This window comes from Scophthalmus maximus, chromosome 22 (assembly GCF_022379125.1).
Source record: "Scophthalmus maximus strain ysfricsl-2021 chromosome 22, ASM2237912v1, whole genome shotgun sequence".
Taxonomy (NCBI): Eukaryota; Metazoa; Chordata; class Actinopteri; order Pleuronectiformes; family Scophthalmidae; genus Scophthalmus; species Scophthalmus maximus.
This window is the reverse complement of record NC_061536.1, coordinates 13,688,866-13,710,855: the sequence shown is the minus strand read 5'-3', so window position 1 is coordinate 13,710,855 and position 21,990 is coordinate 13,688,866. Positions and strand designations below refer to the sequence as shown.

The following is a 21,990-nucleotide window of genomic DNA, read 5'->3' as shown; positions in this document are numbered from 1 at the left end:
CTGGGAAAGGTTAGCGCCGTCTGAAATGCAACGGCCAAGTTTCTTCGCTGTGATCTTGGAAGGATTTCGGAAGGATTTCATTTCGTTTTTTTGATTTGATTTGGAGACAAGAGAAACTAATTTACACTGAATTTATTTACTCAGGAACATTTCTAACCAACAGCTTTCACCATGAGACTGTCCCAGGTGATTTACTTCCAGTAAGGCAAATATAACAACTGAGTCAACTGTTGTGAATCAGGCTGTGAATGATATGTCTGAAGAAAATGTGTCTGTAAAAATCCTAATATTAATTATAGATAAATAAAACCCAAAGGTTTGGTTAATTCAAATGCAACTGAAGCCGATATCGTATTGTGATTAAAATCTACAAACGCAAACGGACAAAGTGAAGTCAAATAAAAACCTGAACGTGTATTTTTGATTTGTTTTTCCTCTGAAAGAAGAATGTTATGGAAGCAAATCTCAAAATCCAACTGAATGAAAAACATATGCCGTTTTCGTGTGTTGTCTTTTTTGTTCTCGACTTTACACTAAGTCTTATATTTTCACAGAAAACAATCTCATTCCTTTTGACATTGTGATCGTACGAAATACACGATTTTTCCAACAAACCACAGCACAAGCCCAGTTTTCTGAAAAGTAATTATTTTTTAATATTTTACAATCCTTTATTCATGGTTATTTCATTATTTACTTTTTCAGCGCCACTTTGCAAGTGTCATTATTCAATGCTGTCTGACGACAACAACAAACAAAAGAAAAAAAAGAAGAAAACAAGGAAGAGGGTTTGACGAATGAGTCTATACAACACTTTTGTCAAGGGGCAGAGAGACATTCACATTTGGGCTCTCGGGTTCGACCTCTCATCCCTTCCACTTGTCAAAAAAAAAAGAAGAGGAAGTAAACGGAAAGGTTAAAAGCGAGTCGAGTGAAAAGGTGTCGAGTTTTCCGTCCGTGTCTGTTTGGCTATAAAAACACACCACGCTCCCGTTCGGAGGATCTTTCCCCTTTTCTCCGACAGAAAGAAAAACGGAATATACAAACTACCACAGGAAATTCAGAAAATACAAAATATAAAGATGGTCTCTCGTCCAGGTGCTGCTCCAAACATTGGAGGACAATATATATATATTTTTTTTTATTGTAATTTTTTTAAAAAGTGAAATGAAAAGAGCCACTGGTGAGAAAAGCGACAGAGGGGGAAAACGCAAATGAAAAAAAAAGATTACAAATTTTAATGCTGCTAATCTGTTGGGGGGTGATTATTTAGTCGTGTTGTTGTTGTGCTGTGGCGTTTGGAGCTGCTGGCGGATTTATTTCCTCATAAAAGATCTATCAAATACTTCCTGAGAAACAAAGGACATATCTACCTGGCGCGGAGAGAAGATGAAGACGAAGAGGAGGAGGAAGAAAAAGAACCAGAATGAGCTGCAGTGTGTTTGGCAGCAGGACGAGGAGACTTGTTGGTAGTTAGAACCGGGAAGTTTGTGTCTGTTATCAGATCCGCAGTGTGAACACGGAGCAGGAAGCAGCAGGAAGTGCTGGTGTGTGTGTGCTCTTCATCACGGAGAGGAGGAGGAGGAGGAGGAGGAAGGAGACGGACTCTCGTATCACTGCCGAAGCTTCTCTTGTTAAAGGACCAGTTCACCCAAATTACAAAAAAAAAAAAAACCTTTACATTTATTTCTTTTACCACCTGAAACATGATGATTTCGTTTGAGGTTTTTCTCCTCCTCTGTTGATGGATCAATAAATGAAAAACCTGCATAAAGAGAAACAAAACTAAATGTTTTCCTCTTGTGTCATTTGAGTGAACCAACCCTTTAATTCGAAGCCTCACTGACTCGCCGCTGCTGCTCGTAAAACTCCCGAGAACCGAAAACGTTGCGGTTTGACTTTTTATTTGGAAACATATTCCGTACGATCCGAAGGACGTGTTTTTGTGAAGGTTGTAATTTTCACAGCAGCTTGATCGTTCAAATCGCTCCGGTTTGTAAATCGATTGCAGATCAGAAAACTTTGAGTTCTCAGCCTCTCTGATCATCTCCTCCTCCGTCACATCTTCCACCTGCCTCCTGCTGCCGCATCCGTCCGATCGATGGTTGGGCCTCTTCGTGTTTCAAAGGGGGCGGAGCCTGTTCTGTGTGTTTATAACAAATTATCTTTGGTTCTTATGGGGGCGAAGGTCAACGAGAGCTTTTTTAAAGCCACAACATAACAGGATGACACGAAGCGGGGAAGAAAAACAAAAGCACGTGGTCGTCTGCATATTGGGTGTTATTGTTGTTGTTGTTGTTTTTTTATCTGCCAGCACAAACTGAAGTCTTGTTGTTGTTGTTTTTTTTAAAGAATCAGGGAAAGGATGGAAATAAAAGACCTGGTGATGGAGGAGGTGGATAGGAGGAATAGGGGAGGACGGGGTGGGAGGAGTCTTGCCCTCTGACTCAGAACGTCTTCCTTTCTCCCCCCAGCGAGCTGAGGTCAGATCCCCGAGGACCGCCCCCTTCTGCATTCATGGCTCGCTTGCTGTTGTTTTTTCTCTCGCTCATCTCTGGAGGTCACTGGAGGTCACGGTCTTCTAGGTACCGGTACTCAAACGTAAAACCTTCCTTCTTCCGCTGGCCCCATTTCTCATAGTCAAAGTAAATGTACGTTCCCTAAACACAGAAGCAGAAAAACATGTGGATGATAAACGACAAAGTCTCTGAGTGAAAGATCACGTGACAGTGTTTTACGGAGAAAGATTTTAGATGCAAACACATATCAAGGGATTAAAGAAGGATTAAGAGGATTAAACCTGGGAATTTAAATATTTTGAACTATTCCAAAAACACGATGCTGACCTGCTCGAACTCGTCGGTGATGGTCTTGGGTTCTTCGTGCCTCTGAAACCACATCATGTACTTGGTGTGGAACCTCCAGGACTGTTTCTTCAGAGCTTTGGCTGCCAGATACTGGGCCTTAGTGCCCTGCTCAAGGGACCCGGGCGGAGGACGGAGAGAAGAAGAAAAGAGCAGGAAGATTTAATCACAATTAAACAAAAATCATGGTGACGTAGAAAATAGTATTTTTTGGGGATGTGGACCAGGATCGTCTTAATCTAAACCAGTGAATGATGACTGATCAATAATAAATGATTCATTCATCCTGTTTGATTTTTCGAGGAATATCTTAAGATATCTTATGATGTATGCTGTATTTTTTTCCGACTTTCGGTTTCCAATAAATCCTTATTTCTTCTTTCTCCAAATGAGCTTTAGCTGTAAAATTATAAGATTCCAACTTTTAAATCGAAACTGTCGAATCCTGAAGCTGCTCTTTATTTGCTCGATCATGTTCCGGATCATTTACTTATTTGACTCTCTGTTTCTTCTTTTTCTGTTGTGTTTTGTTGTGTGACAATTCCGGCAGCAATCCCACCACCCACCTCCAGGTAGTAGAAGATGAAGAAGAGCGTTTCCGTGGAAAGCCTCTGGTAGAACTCCACCGTGTCGGAGTGGGGTGGCGGCACCTGGTGGTGGAAAGGCAGCGTGGGGCAGGGGTTCCTCATCAGGTACTGCCTGCAACACGGAGGGAGAGTCGGAAAAATGAGAGTGAAGTGGAAAAGAAACCGGGAGAAAAAGCTTCGGGATGAATGGGTCAGATCGGCTGCTTCACGGTGAGGTTTAAATATGTGTATCATGAATTAATGATAATGATATAAAATGTTTATTGTTGGTGCCAATTTAAAAAAAATTCTCTTTTAGTAACATGAAAAGAGATGTGGAAAATACAGTATTTATATACAGGGTTATTTTTTAAATTCAAAATTGTCGTTAAATATTTTAGAAAGCAATAAATCTCAGAGGTTTTTTTTACAGTGTTGCCTTAAAATCATGATTTGAAATATTTCAAAAATCCCCATTTTTACGGCAAAATTTAGTGAGGCATTTGACAATCATTTTCTCGTCAAACGTCGAAACACGTCGAAACACGTTGACCTGCGACCTGAAGTTACCAGAGTCAAACTCTTCGGTTAAAAACTAATGGGAACGATCGACCGACCCCGTCGACCCCGACCTCCCTGATGGATCCACACAAAGTGGGAACATTTTCTGGTGGGTAACAAACTTTTCCATCCAAACAAATGTGTTTTTACATCAGCGACAAGCACACGTGATGTTTTTCCGCGCAGTCGACGCCGGCGAAGTCCCGGAAAAAACCCAGCAGAGAGTTTGACGTGACGGATAGTTTAACGAGATGACGCCTGATAATCTGAAAAATGCAGGTCACTGGTAAAATTAACTAGAATAAAACTAAGTGAGATTACTCTACGTGATAGTGGAGTAGAGAAGGATCATAGATAATGATCAAGATTAGTTTTCATGGCGTTGACATCAGACTCTTGTTTTCAACACAGTAAAAGAACTGTGGGTGTGTCGCTCTCCTCTGGCTGTACAACACAACAGGTACTGAGGGACGAGAATGTTTGAGTGTTTGGATTTAAATGTCAATTGTTGATGTGTGTGGGCTGACAGCATCGTAGATACAGCGCCAGGGTAATGTGGCTGGTGTGTGTGTGAGTGTGAGAGGCTGCATACTGAGGTGAAAATACTAAATATATATCATGTCTCCTGCTAAAACACATTATTTCATCATTAATATTTTTTGTGAATCTCAAATATTTCCTTAAATTCAAAATAAAACCCGATGAATTCTGGGAATCTTGTTGTAAGTGGTCTCTCCACCGCATCGCCTCTGCCTGTATGAAAATATTAAATAATAAACACAGTGCGATAATGTTCATGATGCCTCCTGATTGAATTCGACATTATCCACGGTGTGAATGAACGTTTGTGCAGCAGCCGATTGTGACCCTTCACTTTATGCTTGAGTAGTTTTTTTGATTGAGTTAAATTAAAGAATTACATTTCACTGCACCTGATCCTCTCGGAGTCGGACGGGTGGGGCATGTGCGTCCACGCTGCCTCCTCCATGGCCTGTTGGTAGAGCTGGTCTTTGGACAGGGGGACCGGCCCCAGCGGGCAGACCCCCAGCGACGGGGGGATGCTGACCTCCGACAACGAGGACTGAGGCGCCGACGGGGGGCCCGAGGGGCCCGTAGTGCTGCTGGTGAAGATGTCTGAGGAGAGGCAGAAGATAAGTTGAGTCAGGGACGATAAAATCATTGGCAGTTTTTTGTTCAGCTGAGGACGCGTGTGGGCGGCGAGACGTCATCTTGCTCTGTTATACCGCAGCTCCGTTTATCCAGCTGTGTATTGTGAGTGTGTGTTACCTGGGGTGAGGTGCAGCGAAGGCATGTCTCCCTCCATCCCTGAGCTGAGTGCTGCTCGCTCGGCCATGGACTTCAGGCTGCTCAGAGGCTCCTGGGGCTGACGAGGACAAACAAGGAGACTCATGGGAGTAAAACAGATCCACCTGGACGTGCAACACCGGTTTTCGTTCCTGCTCGTGGCTTCACTTTTTGGGGGCTGTTTGTTTTGTTTGCTGCTCAGAGGCTTGTGACCCATATATCAGGCAACTGAGGAACAATTTCCAAATATTGTTCTCCATGTTGCCAAGAGAATGTGGACGACCCGTCTTTCATTGTGCCAAAACACAAACACGTAAAATTATCTAATTAAATCTGAAAACTTTGTGTTCAGACCCTTTTGAATGAGCTCATGTTTGATCCTGATGCTGATCAGCTCCCACCTGTGATGAGACATAATTTAGAACAGACACACACCTCTGTGTGTGTGTGTGTGTGTGTTTGCGTGTGGCTCGTCCCACAATTCACAGTCAGTAACGAGGAATAACACTGGACGCGTCAAGTCGCAGCGACTAAAGCTTGAGCTGGCGAAAAAAGTTAAATACAGATTTTTCTCTTCAGATTTGTTTTAATATTGAGATCAATGTCAGGAATACTTTGCCAATATTCCTTTAGATTCAACTGTTTGGCAGCATTAATTAAATCACAGGGGAATCTAAAGTTGTCCATCCATCCATCGTCTACCACTTTATCCATTTAAGGGTCGCGGGGGGGCTGGAGTCAATCCCAGCTAACATTGGGTGAGAGGCGGGGAGAACATGCAAAGTCCACATAGAAAGGCCCTGGTTGGTTTGAACCGGGATTCGAACCCAGAACCTTCTTGCTGTGAGGCGAAAGTGCTGACCACTACACCAGCGTGCAGCCCGAATCTAAAGTTGTTTGCAGGAAAATGAATGGTCCATGAAGATTTGGGAGGTTGAAGATACGTTTTTTTTCTTTATGAACATCAAAATCTTGTTTGTAAAATATCAAAATACTGGGTAAAGTTAGACCGTGTGTAGCTGCGCTGACGTCCAGACATTTTCCTAAACTTTTCCGGGGGGCAGGATGTGAGGACGCAAATGTTGCTCAGGACATTTTCCCCAACTTTTCCTGCCAGCACCCCTAAGTAGATTTTACTGTTGTGAACTTGACTTGTAAAGTTGAAAAAAATATGTATTGTCCAATGATACAAATACAAGCAGGCAAACTCATAGTTCACGTAGGCTCACATTCTTCCAGACCTGATTTTCTGACGTTTTCCGGAGTTCATGTCTGAAAACAGCTTGTGTGTGTGTGTGTGTCTTCGCAATCTCACCTTGATGCTATCAGAGGACTGCGAGTATGACAGCGGCCCATTCAGCAGGCTGCCGCCGCAGCTCACCATTTTGGCCTCGCTGTAGGAGGCTGGCGACGGAGAGCTGGACGACAAAGTGAGGGAGCCCAGTAAACTGGGACCAGTGTCCTTACTGGGAAGAGTAGAGAGGAAGAACACGATAGGGAGAGACAGAGAGATAGAGAGAGAGGGAGGGAGAGCGACAAAGATGCATGATACTTTGTGTATATTGAGAAATGTAAAATGTATTTGTTCTGTGGATGAAATATTTCTTTAAGTTTATTTTCATGAAGCGGAACTTTTATCCCAGTCAATCCCAGTTAAAACACTAACAGAATCTTGTGAATTAATGAACAGGCTCCTTCATACTCACAGCTGATTGGCTGCGGAGGTCAAAGACGAGGGTTGGCTGCTCTGTGATTGGCTGACACTGATGAGGGCGGACTCTGTTGCGCTGTCACCGACCACAGCACTGTAACCTGAAGGAGACAAAAAGTAAATGACTTTGATTATTTTCCAGCCTTCATCAGCTCCTCTGCTGGAAAACCACGGAGCATAGTTCCACGATTTGTACAGGGATCACCTCCGGCAGACGAATATACTCACTAGTGCTTCCGTTCTGCTTCTGTCGGCTCGTTGGGCCGACGGAGAGCGACAAGTTTACTCCCACCACTCCGCTCCCGGCCGATCCCGAGCTGCTTCCGCTGCTCCCGATGACTCCCACTCCGCTCCCCGGGGCGAGGCTTCCTACCGGGCTCAGTGACACCAGAGACGGGCCCTGCACCCCCGACGGGCTGGAGCCCAAACCCAGAATCCCAGAGCTGATGCCGCTCACCACCGTCGACGAACCCAGCAAGCCTCCTGATGAGGACGTCGGCCCACCGACCGTGATGCTCCCGCTGCCGATGGAGCCCACTGCGTTGTTGCTCGTCGACGTGGTGATGACGCCTCCCAGGGAGCCCGGTAAACCGGAGCCGACCGCACCCGAGGCAGCCGCCTGAGCGTACGGCGCTGGGGTGGAGCCGGATAGAAGGCTCGCCATGCTGCTCAGGGACGCCGGCATCCCTGACAAGCCGAGGCCCCCGGACATCGGGCCGGCGGAGATGGAGCCTGACATGCCGCCTTTTCCCAGAGAGAGGCCGAGGCCGAAGCTGTTGGAGGTCGGAGCGGGCCCCAACGGAGCGAGGGGCTGGGGGTTTGACGTCAGGAGCACCTGCGTGCCGATGCTGGGGGGCAAGGAGGCTGAGGAGGCGGGGTGGCTGTTGGTGCTGGGGTTGGTGACGGGAGCTGAGGAGGAGGAGGAGGAGCTAACAGAGATTTTGGCCTGTGGTTGCTGTGCCGACGGGTGCGGTTGCTGCTGGGTGGCGTTGCTGTAGCTGCCGGCGGAGGTGTTGGAGAGGAGACCCCCCGAGTTGCCGTGATGACCGTTGCCCCCAGAGCCGCTGCCTCCGGCCCCGGCGATGGTCACCATAGAGACCAGCGAAGATGGGGTCAGTCCTGAGACAGAGGAAGAAGAGGAGCAGGAGGACGAGGAGGACGAGGAGGAGGACGAGGATGAGGAAGAGGATAATGAGGAGGAGGGGTTTCCGTTCTTCACAGGCGACTGAAACAGAAACAAGAGGGAGGAGATTACAAGTCTTGTTGTTTATGAAAGTAAATTTAATAAATGAACTGAATGAAACAAGTTAAAGATGTGAATAAAGAGACTTAGGGAGGATTTTATCTGGACACTAACTTCAGAAAGAAATTTTGGTCTGTCAACTGTAAATGACCCAGAAATATTCAATTCATATCTAATATGTGACCAAGAAATTAGACTTTTTGAATGTTAGACTCTCTTTATTAAACGATCAGACAGATCAACACATCATGTTACTGTCTGTAGACGTGGAAACAGACTCTCACTCACCTGACTAACTTCACTGTCCGTTGAACGTCCTCTCTTCTTGTCGTCCTCCGAGTTCTCCTGAAAACACGAGGTGAACGACATGGAGGAGATTGAGATTATTGATTATTTTGGCAGAAGCCCTTTTATTTTTCCTCAGTTTAAGACTCAGCCAGCGTCGACCAAATATATTGGTAAGTATTTCATTTAACAGCTGTTGTTCTTTACATCCACGTCTGTAAGTGCATACTTTGGAAGGTATTACGTGTATTTTGTCATCATAAAAAGGTACAAATTCTTGAGTTATGGCCCGGAAAATAATTCTGTTCTGAGGTCAAAGAGACCTTGACCGTTGACATGTGACCACCAAATTCGAGTATATCTGTGAGTCCAAGTGAATGTTTCTGACAAATTTGAAAACAAATTAAAGATTTCCCCTCAGTGTTTTTATTTTTTACATTTCACCTTTCATGTACTTTTTTTACATTAAATGTATCACATTTGCTCTATGTGGTACTTGATTAATGTATTTAATTTTTTGCTGCTGGTAAATATTTAAGCTTATTTTCCACAAAATCTGAATTTTTTGTCCCAGTGTCACGAAGCTGCGACTGTGCAGAAAAAGTTTCTCACCGTCAGTTTTAAGTGAAATCATCTCCAGAAACAGATCAGGGATAATTAAAAGTCAAACTACAAACTACCCAGGATTCATTGAGGCAGCAGCTTTGAACAGCCCCACGCCTTCTATTCAGACACTTAATAACTGTACGTACAGTTCTGCATGTGGGCGGATCGGACGATATAATGGTAGTACAGAACGGTGTTAGTACGGAACAATGAAAGCAGATTCAAAGGCAATTATCTCACATTCACATTTTAGATATTGGTCGGACGTGACTTGAAGTGAATGCAAGAGTTATCAGAAATTGATTAATCGTTTTACCTGTAAAACAACGGATACATTTAAAAGGTCAATGAAGAGATAATAATGTGGTAGATCATGGGGAATTTGACGTTTCTTCATTTTACAATTTTTTACTCTTGAGTAATAAATGATGATGATGTGTGGAAGAGTTACTAACTCTTTGTAAAAGTCGTGTGACGCCAAATTTGAGCTTGATTAGTTGTTTTTTTTCTCACTGAATCTTTTGCAAAATTTCCAAATGTATAAACTTCATGACCAACGATTAAAAAAAAAATCAGTCCATTTGCGGACTTGACAGCTGGATGAATCTCCAAAGAAGAAACATGTGTCTAGCACGTTTAGCTTTTCTTTATTCTTTTTTTTTCATACCGTAGTGCAAGTGGCAGGCGAGGGGGGGATGGGTGAGGACGAGGTGGTGGAGGTGGGAGTGCTGCTGGAGTGCTGGAAGATCTCGTCCTCCAAGTGAGATGTTCCCGGCGGGGAGGTGGCGACCAGCGTCTGAGCTGTGGAGACACACAGTGACAGTGGAGTTTAGTAACAGTCTTGAGACGAATCTCTAGAGCTTTTCTCCGCTTCAAATAAAACAACCAAACTGCAGCGACTGTTCAAACAACATATACTCACTGGAGCTTTTAAAAGGTGCATCTGTTGAATTATTTATTGCCAACAATAACTGTGTTGTTACTTTGAATTCACATCTGTGGCTACTTCCAAAGCGATACGGTTTAGTTTTTAAAAGCACGTCACTTCTGCTACATCTACACCGTTCACACAACACAGAGACTTTAGGAAACTCTGCTCTGACCCCTTAAGTTTGAAAACTACGAAGGGACGTTTTAATTTGAACAAACAGAAACTGAGACTCATGGAAGCGCTGGCGCATTCACGCACTTCCTGTTTGTCTTAACAGTCACAACTTATCAAGACGTAACTTGCACCTCGTCGTCAATGCAACAAAAAGAAATCTCTAATCTCACTTTTCACCATTGTTGTTCCTAATTCACAGTATTTTCTGTTACGGAGCTAAAACGTCAAAAACACAGTGTGGATGCAGAATCAGGTTTGCAGTGATGACTGTGTGGTGAGGATGTTGTTGTCTGTTGTTCAGCTCAATTAATATCATTGTTTACAAGTTGATATATTTCTGTTCTGTATTGTTCAAACAAACACAATGTGAACTCCGCCTCTACTCACGAATGTCTTCCAGATCCAGGTCGTCGTACAGAAACTCATTCTCCTCAAAGTCTGGATCCTGCGACGAGTCTACGTAGTACTCCACGTCGTCCTTGAACATAGGAAATGACCACAAGTTTATTACTTTAAAAAAAGAAACATTACAACTTCTGCTTTTCAGGACAACAACAACACAGAAAAAAAACTTGACAGTGCCAGTTAGCAAAATCATATAAAACTCATCTTATACATGTTCAAATTTCGTTCATAAAAAAGCGACAGCTCTAGTGTCTCACATGAGTAATTCTTCAGTAAAACAGAGACGTAGTGAATTTCATTACTTTAGAGATTATTTAATAAACATACAAATGTCAAGTAGACGGTGCATCTACATGAGAAATAAAGACAAAGAGAAGACGTGAACATACCTTGACCTTCCTGATCGAGTCCACCTGCACCGAGTCGTTGTCCAGCATCCTCAGTATCGTCTCCAGCATCCGGATGTGGTGCCGATGCTTTTCGATAAACTTCTTCAGCTCCTCAATCCGGTCCTGCTTCTGCCGCGGAGAGGAAGAAACACGGGGGAGGACGGGGAGGACAGATGAAGGACGGTGAGTCCAAACATCGGAGTTACAAACAGTTTGTCTTTGCTCAAACTTTTCAATTTAATTACGAGAGTTCCACATTGAAGCGGATTCAAAAGCAGCAGCAGATTTTCATCTGTCTGCACTTTTTTTCTCCTCCAGTGTTGTAATCTTTTCGAATAGATTAATTTGTTCCAATGCGAAAAGCATAAACTTGAATTAATTATTTATTGAACTAGTGAGGAACAAAGTGGCAAAACAGGCAAGAAGAGAGAAAAGCGTGTTAAAATTTTTAAATAATAAAAACACAAGTGATAGACATATAGGAGGTTTAACAGCTGCTGCACGAGCACTTTACAGCTTAATGCATCGTACGCACCACTTCTGATTTCAATATTTAATTCTCTCACATATTCTGAAGGACTTGAGTGCTTCAAATTACATTTATTTTGTATTTTTTATATCTGGGGTTCAAATGTTTCTGTTCCGTCTCCTTTGGGTCAAAGCTGCAGAACAAGAAGCGGCGGACGGCCGGTTGAACTGACGTGATTATGAAAACACACACAGGCCGCACACTTAACATGTTAGGCGGAGGGAGCAGAGTGGAACATATTAATAATGTGTTTCATCTCAATACATATTAATACAGCGGCAGCAGCAGCACATGTCGCTGTGCCGAGTGCAAACACGCTACATTTAAAATTCCTACTCAAGTTGTTTTAAGTTATGTTACAGAAAAAAGATTTTGTTTTCATTTTACACTCAGAAAGTAAACAGGGAGTCATTTCAGACAAATTCCAAAGTCAAAGCCTCCACTGTTCCTTCTCTGCTGAAACAGTTTCACAAACAGCTACACAACGGGTGCGGGGGGACAGAAGATGGATGGAGGACACACTTTCCCCCACAGAGGAGAGAGGAAGAACAACCAGGAGGAGAAGAAAGGAATGAATCGGAGACGAGAATGAACTCACCTCTTTGTCTCCTTTCTTTTTTCTTGTCTGGACCGACAGAGACTCCACTTCACTCTCGAACTGATCCACCTGCATGTTTAACGTGTCGATCATATTCTGAGGAAAGAAAGGAATATCTTTTTACTCTTTAATGCCATTTTCTGTGGAACAAACACTTCCTGACAAGGGACAGGAAGCAAAACCTTATATGGTGTTATCGGGGCATTGATTATGCTATTTTGCATTCCTCGTACACGCTCAATTTTATTTAATAAGTGATATACACACCTTTCGAAGAATCTGACGTGGCCTGTTCTGTATCGTCAGAAGTTTTTAATGCTATGTGGAGAACCCATTCGTGACTTAAAATAAAAAGGGGTCAATGTAAAAAAAATTTTTTTATCGGACTGTGCTTTCTGAATAAACTGACTCGGTTTAATATGTTAAAATATTTCTCTTCCTGTCCTTGAGTCCTCGACCGACGCTTGGTACGCAATTGTTCCGAGTAGGAAAACTCACCGTGAGCCACGTCCCGACCTCCTCCTTCTCCTTCTGGGCTGGATCCACCTTCTGGGCCAGACCCAGTCCTTCCTTTGAGTAGGCCTTAGTCTTGGTTTCTCTCTCCACAATCTTGAACCGCTCCATTTGCTGCACACAGACACATGCATACATAAAAATAAAAACATTGGAACATATGATTATATAATCAAGTAATAAGACGTTATTAGGATTCGGTCCGGCTCAAACTGAACCAGGGTTCGGTTCGTTAGCAGTGTGAAAACTATTTTTTGGGGGGATGGTTTGGACTTTCGGAACAGTCACAGGAGGTTGAGGCATTGACCTGTCATTAAAGAAGAAAAAGAACCGGAAAGAAATGGCTAACCACCGAACTGACAACACACCGACGTCAGACGCACGCTTGTTTACAAACCAATCAGAGTTGTCATGTAAAGTTATTTAGTGGCAACATGAAACCAAAACTAACCGGATCAAATGTAGACCATGTAACAGAAACACAAGCGTTGGTTCGGACCTCGGTCAAGTGAAAACACTGATACATCAGCACGATGAGAGTTATCAGAGAGTAAATCACTAATCTGGTTATCTACATCTCCCTGTAAGTCAACTATGTGATCAACAATTATTCAGATAAATAGTTTTGACACTTTTCAAGAGTTTTCCAGAGTTCAAAACAAACCCAACCCAGTGCTACAGGGTGAATGAGTGTCATCACCTTCGGTTCCCACTCACCGTCTCTATGAGTTTCCGATTGTCTACTAGCTGCCGTTTGTCTTTGATCTCGTTGGACGCCACCCACGTCTTGATCTGGTCTCGAAGACGCTAAGGGATGAGAAGAAGAGGAGGCAGAGGAACGGGGGGGGGGGGGGGGGGGGGGGGGGGGAGGAGAGAGAGAGAGGGAGAGAGAGAGAGAGAGAGAGAGAGAGAGAGACATCAGTGGAGACTGTGATACGAGCAGAGTCTCGACTTCGGTGTCATGGATGATGAACTTCACACAGGAAAAAGGCTTGGCTTGGAGTTTGGTCCTCATGGTAACCTCGAGATGAAACACACACAAAAGTACAAAAACGCTGCTTCTGGCTGATCATGATGATATTTAATACTCACACTCACACACCTGTCTGTGGACAGGTTCAATTATTTCATATCAGCAAAAAATATTCATCCATTTTCAGGAACCAAAATGTCTCCTGTGATCTCGGTGAAGATCAGTTTCTGTCCCACCAAATCAAACTCCATTTACTTGTGTTAACTAGTTCTTGACACTTTATAGACTTTAGAAATCAATAACTCAATTAATTGATCAATTAATCAACACATTAATTAATGAAAAAAAAACGTGGACAAAATTTGGTCCAGACCAATTAGAAGAAGAAAAAACAAGAGGAAGAGTAGCAAAACTGTACTGTGGTTCCACATGGGGGAGACAAGGAAGAGACGAAATATTTAATTGCAATTTTTTGCAGGACTGCTTGCAGTCTTCGTCTTCGACGACATGATATTTTTTAATCGACAAGGACGTTTCCATTTGGCGCATTCAAAGTAGTGTCGAGTTCTGCGCCTGAAGTTGCTGATGCTGGAACCGGTTCGTTCATTTTCTCCAAATGGAAAAACTACAATTCGACAACACCCGACTTCAAGACTTCAAACCGATCAATTCAGTTCATTGTTCAGTTTTTCAGAGAAGCAGATGACTCTGCTTTTCGATACCATGCTAATTGTTGTGATTTTGATTGGAGCGAACTCCCGAAAGGCCAGATTCCCTAATGTTCATTAGCAAGACATTTTAACAAATGTCAGTCTGCACGATTATCCCGTCGTACAACAGTACCAGGTGCTGGCCAATTGTGATTTTCGTGATGCTGTCGGAAGCTTCCTTGGTGACGGCGTGCAGTCGGTGAACAAAATAGAGTCAGTGAACAGAGTTACTTGAGTCTCTCTGAAGCTCAGGTTTCAACATGCAAACTCCTGCACATCACAGGATGTGTGAAAATAACACAGTGATCAGCAGGACAGAGATTTGCTGAGATTGTGGTTAAAAACTGCACAAGGAGGGAGAGTCACTGTGAACACGGGACGTCCCTGCAGCTCTAAACCACCGTTTATTCTCTGTAACTCGTCCAACACTGATTCTTTGAATATTTTACTACTGCTCTGATTCACGTAACTACTATCCTTAGTTCAAGGGAAACGCTGAGAGCATTTGAAAACACCAACCGCTCCTCAGAGGGACACAGTTTTTTTTTTACCTGGAGCTTTTTAATCTCTTTCTTGAGGTCTGCTTCATATTTCTCCTTCTGGTTTGCGTTGGCTGCGTTGTGAAGCTGCGGAGGAGATGAAACCAACAGTCAAACGGGTGAAATGTTCTGGTCCACAAACAGTTGAGTCTGAACTGAACTTGTTGGTTTGTTTGTTTCGAGTGTCAAAAAACGACTGAACTGATTTCCATGAAATGTTGTGGAGGAGTGGGTCATAACCCTGAGGAAGATAGAGGAGCAAAGAAACCAGAAAATATTCACATTTAAGAAATGAAATCAGAGAATTTTTTCTTTATTTTCTTGAACCGATTATCAAAATAGTTGGTGATTAAATTAGTAGTCGATTACTACTCGATTAATTCGATTAACAAATCCTCGTCGCGGTCCTTCCTCACCTTTTGCCAGATGTCTTCGAACTGTTCCACTCCCTCCGCTACTTTTTTCAGACATCGATCTATTTCACCTGGAGGAGAAGAGGAGCAAAAAGGTTTTGGTGAAATCAGTGAATATGAATTTGTACAGAGCGAGTTCAGAGACGTGGATTAGCTGATTATATGTAGACAAAGCTATTTTTAAGTGAAGTCCGTGGGGCAGATCTGAGAGGTTCAACTCGGTGAAGCTCACGTTTCACATCACACACAGAAAAACAGCAAAACACCAGAGAGCGACAGGGAATCTGCAAAACTCTTGGTGGCATTTCATGAAATATGCAAATCGCTACAGGTACATTAACCTTGAGAGCAGCAGGTCTCTCTCTCTCACTCACACACACACACACACACACACACACACACACACACACACACACACACACACACACACACACACACACACACACACACACACACACACACACACACACACACACACACACACACACACACACACACACACACACACACACACACACACACACACACACACACGAGAGGTGCTTGTCTACATTCAGGCCTCGTTATCACCAACATGTCCCAGATTTATGTTTCTCTCATGTCACGTTTAGCCATTTGCTAATACAGTACAAAAAAATTCTTCTTCTTCTTCTTTTGTTATTTAACTATTTCTGACGCCAAATCAGAGGTTGGAATCTGCTTCTGAAACACAGGCGATATTTTTTTGTGTGAAAAGGGTTATCTTTTAATATCTGAATTGAAAATGACTGATACACTCTTCAAGTAAGACCTGCAACCATGAGTAAACTGGTCGATTGACCAATTTACTCATGGTGATTGGTCAACATCATCATATTTCTTTAATCAATCAATTGTAAAAATGCCAGAAAAGTGGAAATTTCATCTAAAGAAAAAAATGAAAAGAAGATTTTCTGCTTTTTCCTGTTTTATATCATATTGAACTAAAGATCTTCGCAGTTCTGATATTTAAAACCCATAGTTATCATTTAAAATATTAAATCACCAAATTAAACAGGCCTGAATATTTACTGTTATAGTATAGGATGTGCCAGTACGGGTCAGACAACTTTTTAAAACTAATTTAATTTGGATACTTTTCATTGTTATGCTGTGTTCACACCACTCAAATTTAGCCACGGGATCATTTATATCTACTCCCGCGCATAAACACAACCCGAGAACATCCCGTTCTGTCGAACTCGGACGTGTCAGTGATGTCAGGAAGATATCAACGCTTACTGGCTTCCGCGACATTTTCCGTGTTCAAATATTTAAACTGGAGCGAGTGAAGTGGACGACGGACATGCCGTATCACACAAAAACAAACGCAGCATCATCGGAGTAAAAGAAAAAAAAGAAAGAGTCTGGGGGAGAAATGGAAATCGATATCCAGAGAGGAGATTTCAGACTGGAAGCTGTGGGGAGGAGCAACCGTGAGGATCAAATTAAAAGATTTGTTTCTGACGTGCAACCAGAAGATTAAAAAACGAGATTAAGAGCCTGGGCGGACTCTCTGTTCACGAAACTGAGGAACCCCTTCCGGCGCTTTAAAAGAAAAACGACAACATCAGCTCTGTGTGTTTTCGAATATGAATTCAACGTCGTCGCAACCGTCGTTTGATCCGCTGAGCGGGGTTCCGACCACCGAGTCGTCTGAACACACTCCAGTGTGAGTCTGACCTTAGAGCGCTCCGGATGTGCAGGCGGCCGCGTTATTTTTAGATGAACGTCCACCTCCTCTGTAATAATACATTACACTGTGACAGAGCCGCGTTGCTGCCTGCGCGTCCATCTCTTCTTCTGCGTGAGAATATTTTGTTTTCTTTTTTTAACACGTCAGCCGCTTCGAGAAGGGGGGGAGTCATGGGAGCGACAAGACGAGCTACGTAGATTCATTAAGGATGAATCCTGTTAATTGAAATAGGTTTTCAGTCCCTGTGTGTCCCAGCACTTGTGCACAGAGGTCTGCCAGCGAACAAGAGGTCGCCCTGTGCACAAAGAGGAAGTGTGAGCAGGAAAAGAAAAGAAAATTCTCCTCCATTGTGACTTTTTCCTGATTTAAAACTGAAATATTCAGTTTAGCAGCTGTTTATGGAAAGTCAACAGTTCATCAACAGATTTATTAGAAAAAAGGGAAAAGTCTGTTTCACCGTTGCACTTGACAGAAAGTCAGCGCTGGCTGGTTTGCGTCACTGCACTAAATGCACCAAGAGAAATACTAGTCACTGCGTCGGCTCAGTGTGAAGAGTTAATCATAAATTAAGTTTGGATTTATCATTTTCAGTTTCATGTGTCTAGTTGAATTATCTACGTATGAATATGAGACTGACCGACAACAACCTTGTGTGAAGATGTCTCTCTTATTATCTGACGCGTGCACACACACTCACCTTGAAGTTTCCTTTTATCGGCCATGACTGACGACTAGGATGTTTTCTTCATGCCTTCTTTCACTGCAGAAAACAGAAGTAAGAGAGTTTCATTATTCATTCAAAAAATATATATAATATTTCACACAATAAGTCTATCGAATAAGATATTTGCATTAGCATGAAGATAAAAAAAACAACCAGTTGAGTTGCAGTAAAGAAAAGTTAACAACCAAGATGTGGACTCGATAAAGATGTGTGACACGTGGGATGAAGACCTGGAGACCATTTTGCTGCCCTGCTGAAGTGTCTTTGGGCAACACACAGGCTGAATCCCTGCCAGCTGTGCAGTTCAGCCTGACCTTTAACCTCCCAAATGTCTCCACAGGCTGGAACTCAAAGAACCGGATCTACTGTCCCTCAGCTCAGCATAAACATGCGCTGATGATTCCTACAAAGGTTTTATTTTATACAAATGTCTTTCCACAACTTTCAGGGAACGAGTCTGAACTTGTTGCAGTTTGATGCCATTTCTGCTGCATGCTCCGTACGACACGCTCGGTTGTAGATGCGATGATACACATTTATAATCTGCTCCCTATCAGGTGACTGAGAGACACCCATGGTTTTGGATTGAGCCGATCCTCTGGAGCAAAAGAGGGGAATGTACGCTGGGTGGACCTGTTTTTTGACGTGCCGTCTGCGGTGAGGACAGTGTGTACAGACAGGCAGCCGGTCAATGGCGGGGCTGGTTATCACGTCCGGTCAGAGGCCGTTGAACAAAGACACGTCTGACGTGCGGGAGCTGCAGAAACTCAGGAGTTTATAACGTCGTCCTGACACTTACAGGAAGAGGAAATAAAACGCATCCGTCCAGCTGATGTGGAGGAGGCGGCCTTGGACCCATCAGGTGTCCTTGACTATTTTGGCTGTATATGTATACAAAAAGTGTAATGGAGTAAAATTGCTTACTGCCCCTTTAAGTTTGTCAGTGAACGCTAACTTGGTTGATATGAATAAAATATGTGAATATGCAAGAATAATGATGTAAAAATAATGTTTTTAGACACCCTCACTGCACCTCATGAAAGTTTCATATTCGCCGTTTGTAGAAGTTTTTGTTTTTACTCTTTGAATAAAATTTAATTTCCGGAAAAGCTTTCTTGGAAAAACTCAGAGAGGAAAACACTGTTTGCCAATGTCACCAGAAATGACTGCAGGACTGAATTTGATTTCATAAACACTTACACCAAAAGTAAAAAAAATCTCAAGATGATTCTGTATAATTTTCCTTGTAGCAGTTTATTAGGTCCACTAATGTGCTAATAAGTCACTCACAAACGCCTTGTGTAGATTAACTGTAGAGTCTTTCACAGACATGTCGGTATCAGCGCTTGTGTGATAGGAAATCTTTTAATGTACAGAATAAAAATGTACCTTCATGTTTACATTTTACGTAAATTAAATAATTTGTATTTTCTCAATTCGAGTTCTGTATATTTGGTTGTATTTGTGTTTTCTTGTAATATATGGTGATTTTATGATAAAGTATATGGTTAAACTAAAATATTGAGCCTCAATTGCCTGTATTTGTCATAAAGGTTTAATAACAACATTTTAGGAATCATTGACAGATTACTATATAAAGCTGTAACATTTAATCGATTAGTAATCGACTACTATTTTGATAATTGATTAATAGGTTCAAGTAGGTTTGATGGGGAAAAAAGTATAAATTCTCTGATTTCATCTTCTTAAATGTGAATATTTTCTTGTTCATTGCTCCTCTATGACAGTAAACTAAATATATTTGGTCAATTTTCACCATTTTATGACATTTTATGAACCAAACAACTAATCGATTAATGGAGAAAATAATCCAACATATTAATTGATAATGAAAATAATCGTCAGTTGCAGCCCTAAAAATATATATATAAGCCGATGTAATGCTATCGGAAATCATTTACTCCCTAAAATTGATATCGGCATCGGCCCCCAAAAATCCCCATCGGTCGGGCTCTGGCCTAAATATTATAAACACGTCTCAGAGTAAAACAATGGCAGGATTTAATGCAGGGGATCAAGATTAATCCTCCCAAATGACCATTAAACTCAATTCGCATCTCTTGCAAGCATGATCATTATATATCTCTAATGAAGGTGTGATTTGTTATTGCAGCTAATCCTTCTACCTCAAACGACTGTGTGTGTGTGTGTGTGTGTGTGTGTGTGTGTGTGCACCATGCCAACTCTTATGTATCCATTATCCTTTTTATTTTTATATATATATGTGTATATATATATATATATATATATATATATATATGTATATATATATATATATATATATATATATAAACCTCATCTTCAGATGCTCATCCTTGTCCAATAAAGGTGTCTGGATGTTGTTCATGTGACTGAAACATCCCCAGTTCATGTGACTGTTAATCTCTCCTCCTTACTGTTGAGGATACATGTGATACTAATATCAATGATTGATCAGATTGGGGATATTGATGATTATACATTTTTAAACATCTGGAGCACTGCAGCAAAACACTTCAATATTTTATGATTTTGACCTGTTTGTTTGTCAGTTTGAGTCCCAGTGTTTCACCGTGGAGCTGAGGACTGGATCTGGAACCAGGACGTTAATCTCTTGACAGTTCACCTGCAGGTTTGTTTTCTGATGAAAAATATGATATTTAAACGACTTTAATAAACATGAAACATTGCACGTTTGGCTGCAACGTTTCCTTTCCGGACAGGTGCTCGCATCCGGGGCGACCGACGACTCTTTCACCGCCTGGTTCCTCCGGATACTTCACAGTCAACCTACACACGAGACCTGAAGAACCACGCAGCACCGAGGGTCAAACGTTTCTTTCTCCCAGGATGTTTATCAACAACGCGGGCATCGTCGGTGCCGGTGGCGGCCCCGCGATCCACCGAGCACAAAGCGAACTCGCTCCGGCCAACACGCCGCGGCTCTGCGGGGAGATGTGGTGCGTTTAACCGTCTTTCGGAAGCGGACGCACGGTCGGTCGGTCGGTTGGTCGGTTGGTCGGTCGGTCGGTCGGTCGGTCGGCGGCAGCGCGGGGAGCTGCAGCTTCCCACCGGCTGCGTTGTTTGATGTGGGAGACACAATCTGGAGAGAAAGAACTGGGGGACGGCACAGAAAACACATCAGCCCCAGCTCCACTGGCCACTTACCTGGATTTTTCCGAGTCGAGATTTCTTTCCCCGGTCGCTCCACCTCCGCAAGTCTTCAGGGCTTCGGTACAAAGGCTCAATTTTTCCAAAATGTTCACAATTCTTCTCGCTAAACAATCACTCCGCATATCCAAGATGGCTACCAGGAACACCTCCTCCTGCTCCGATGCCCTGTTGGACGGGAGTCCCGCCTACCTCGTCTGTGATTGGCCCACCTCGGCCGCTCCCGCACTTCTATTCGTTAGAGTCTGCTGTCCGTCAAAAACGGCTAGTTTAACTACTTCCGGTACAACTCGCGCTATGATTGGCCGCAGGGTGTTCTGGGCATTGGAGTTCATCCCTGCAACAAAGCAGCTACAACGTAGCAGCTTTGTGTTTATTTCAGATCTTCTACTGTTTTGCTTGATTGATTGATTTATTGGTTGATTGATTGAATAGACCAGAATGGTATTTATTCTAAAAATAACAACAGACAGTTCAACAAATCCAAAAGGGGAGATTTACATTTTTTTTTAAAAATCAGTTCACATAATTTTAATTTAATTTAATTTAATAATTAATTACGAAAATTCTATGATATTTAGTTTTGTTTGCTCACTGGCTGCAGGGATTTGCTGTGAGGTCCAGCTCCGATGTTAGGTAACAGGTCCTGGCTCGCAGGATATGGCTGAGGTCAGAGGTCAGAATTTCTTCATCACCAAAGTGGGAAAACCATAGTTCTGCATCTTCAAATTGAGGTAAATTTAATTTTCCGCATCGTGACTGTGAAATAACTAATGAGCTGCAGCTTCTTCACAAATTAAGAGAAATACAGATTTTTGGGGGATTTTATGTTAAGATTCATAATGTTTGAATTCCAGATGAACATTTCAGACATCAGCAATCAAGTTATAAAAAAAAAATTGGCTTTGAATCTGTTTCAGGTTTAGTGTGCAATTTGTCTGGAATGACATGTTGCACTACCACAGTTCTTCCACTGGAGGGCGTTGCAGCAAGCAGGCTGCCTTAGGGCCCCCACTCTTAGGAACAATCTCAAAGAGGCTCCACATATGAAATCAGGAAGCTGTGA

The 21,990-nt window shown here is 42.7% G+C and overlaps 1 protein-coding gene across 8 annotated transcripts; it reads right to left on the bottom strand.

The window, feature by feature from the left end:
• Window positions 1–631: 631 nt before the first annotated feature.
• On the bottom strand, window positions 632–21,074 carry LOC118292335 (CCR4-NOT transcription complex subunit 3). Of its 8 annotated transcripts, XM_035621216.2 has the most exons (21): window positions 20,922–21,057; window positions 20,291–20,394; window positions 17,727–17,789; window positions 15,319–15,386; window positions 15,105–15,143; window positions 14,915–14,989; window positions 13,398–13,487; window positions 12,666–12,794; window positions 12,168–12,263; window positions 11,041–11,169; window positions 10,634–10,724; window positions 9,809–9,942; window positions 8,539–8,595; window positions 7,236–8,232; window positions 7,003–7,108; window positions 6,612–6,762; window positions 5,279–5,375; window positions 4,912–5,125; window positions 3,431–3,563; window positions 2,847–2,972; window positions 632–2,660 (listed from the first exon to the last, which is right to left on the bottom strand). In XM_035621216.2, exons 3-21 carry the CDS (start codon window positions 17,749–17,751, stop codon window positions 2,562–2,564), a joined length of 2,856 nt encoding a protein of 951 aa, XP_035477109.1. In that variant the 5' UTR covers window positions 17,752–17,789; window positions 20,291–20,394; window positions 20,922–21,057; the 3' UTR covers window positions 632–2,561. The 8 variants fall into 8 exon arrangements, with proteins under 8 accessions (XP_035477109.1, XP_035477108.1, XP_035477112.1 ...); XM_035621215.2 differs by lacking the exon at window positions 20,291–20,394 and having other exon boundaries at window positions 20,922–21,074; XM_035621219.2 differs by lacking the exon at window positions 20,291–20,394 and having other exon boundaries at window positions 4,924–5,125; window positions 20,922–21,074.
• Window positions 21,075–21,990: the final 916 nt, after the last annotated feature.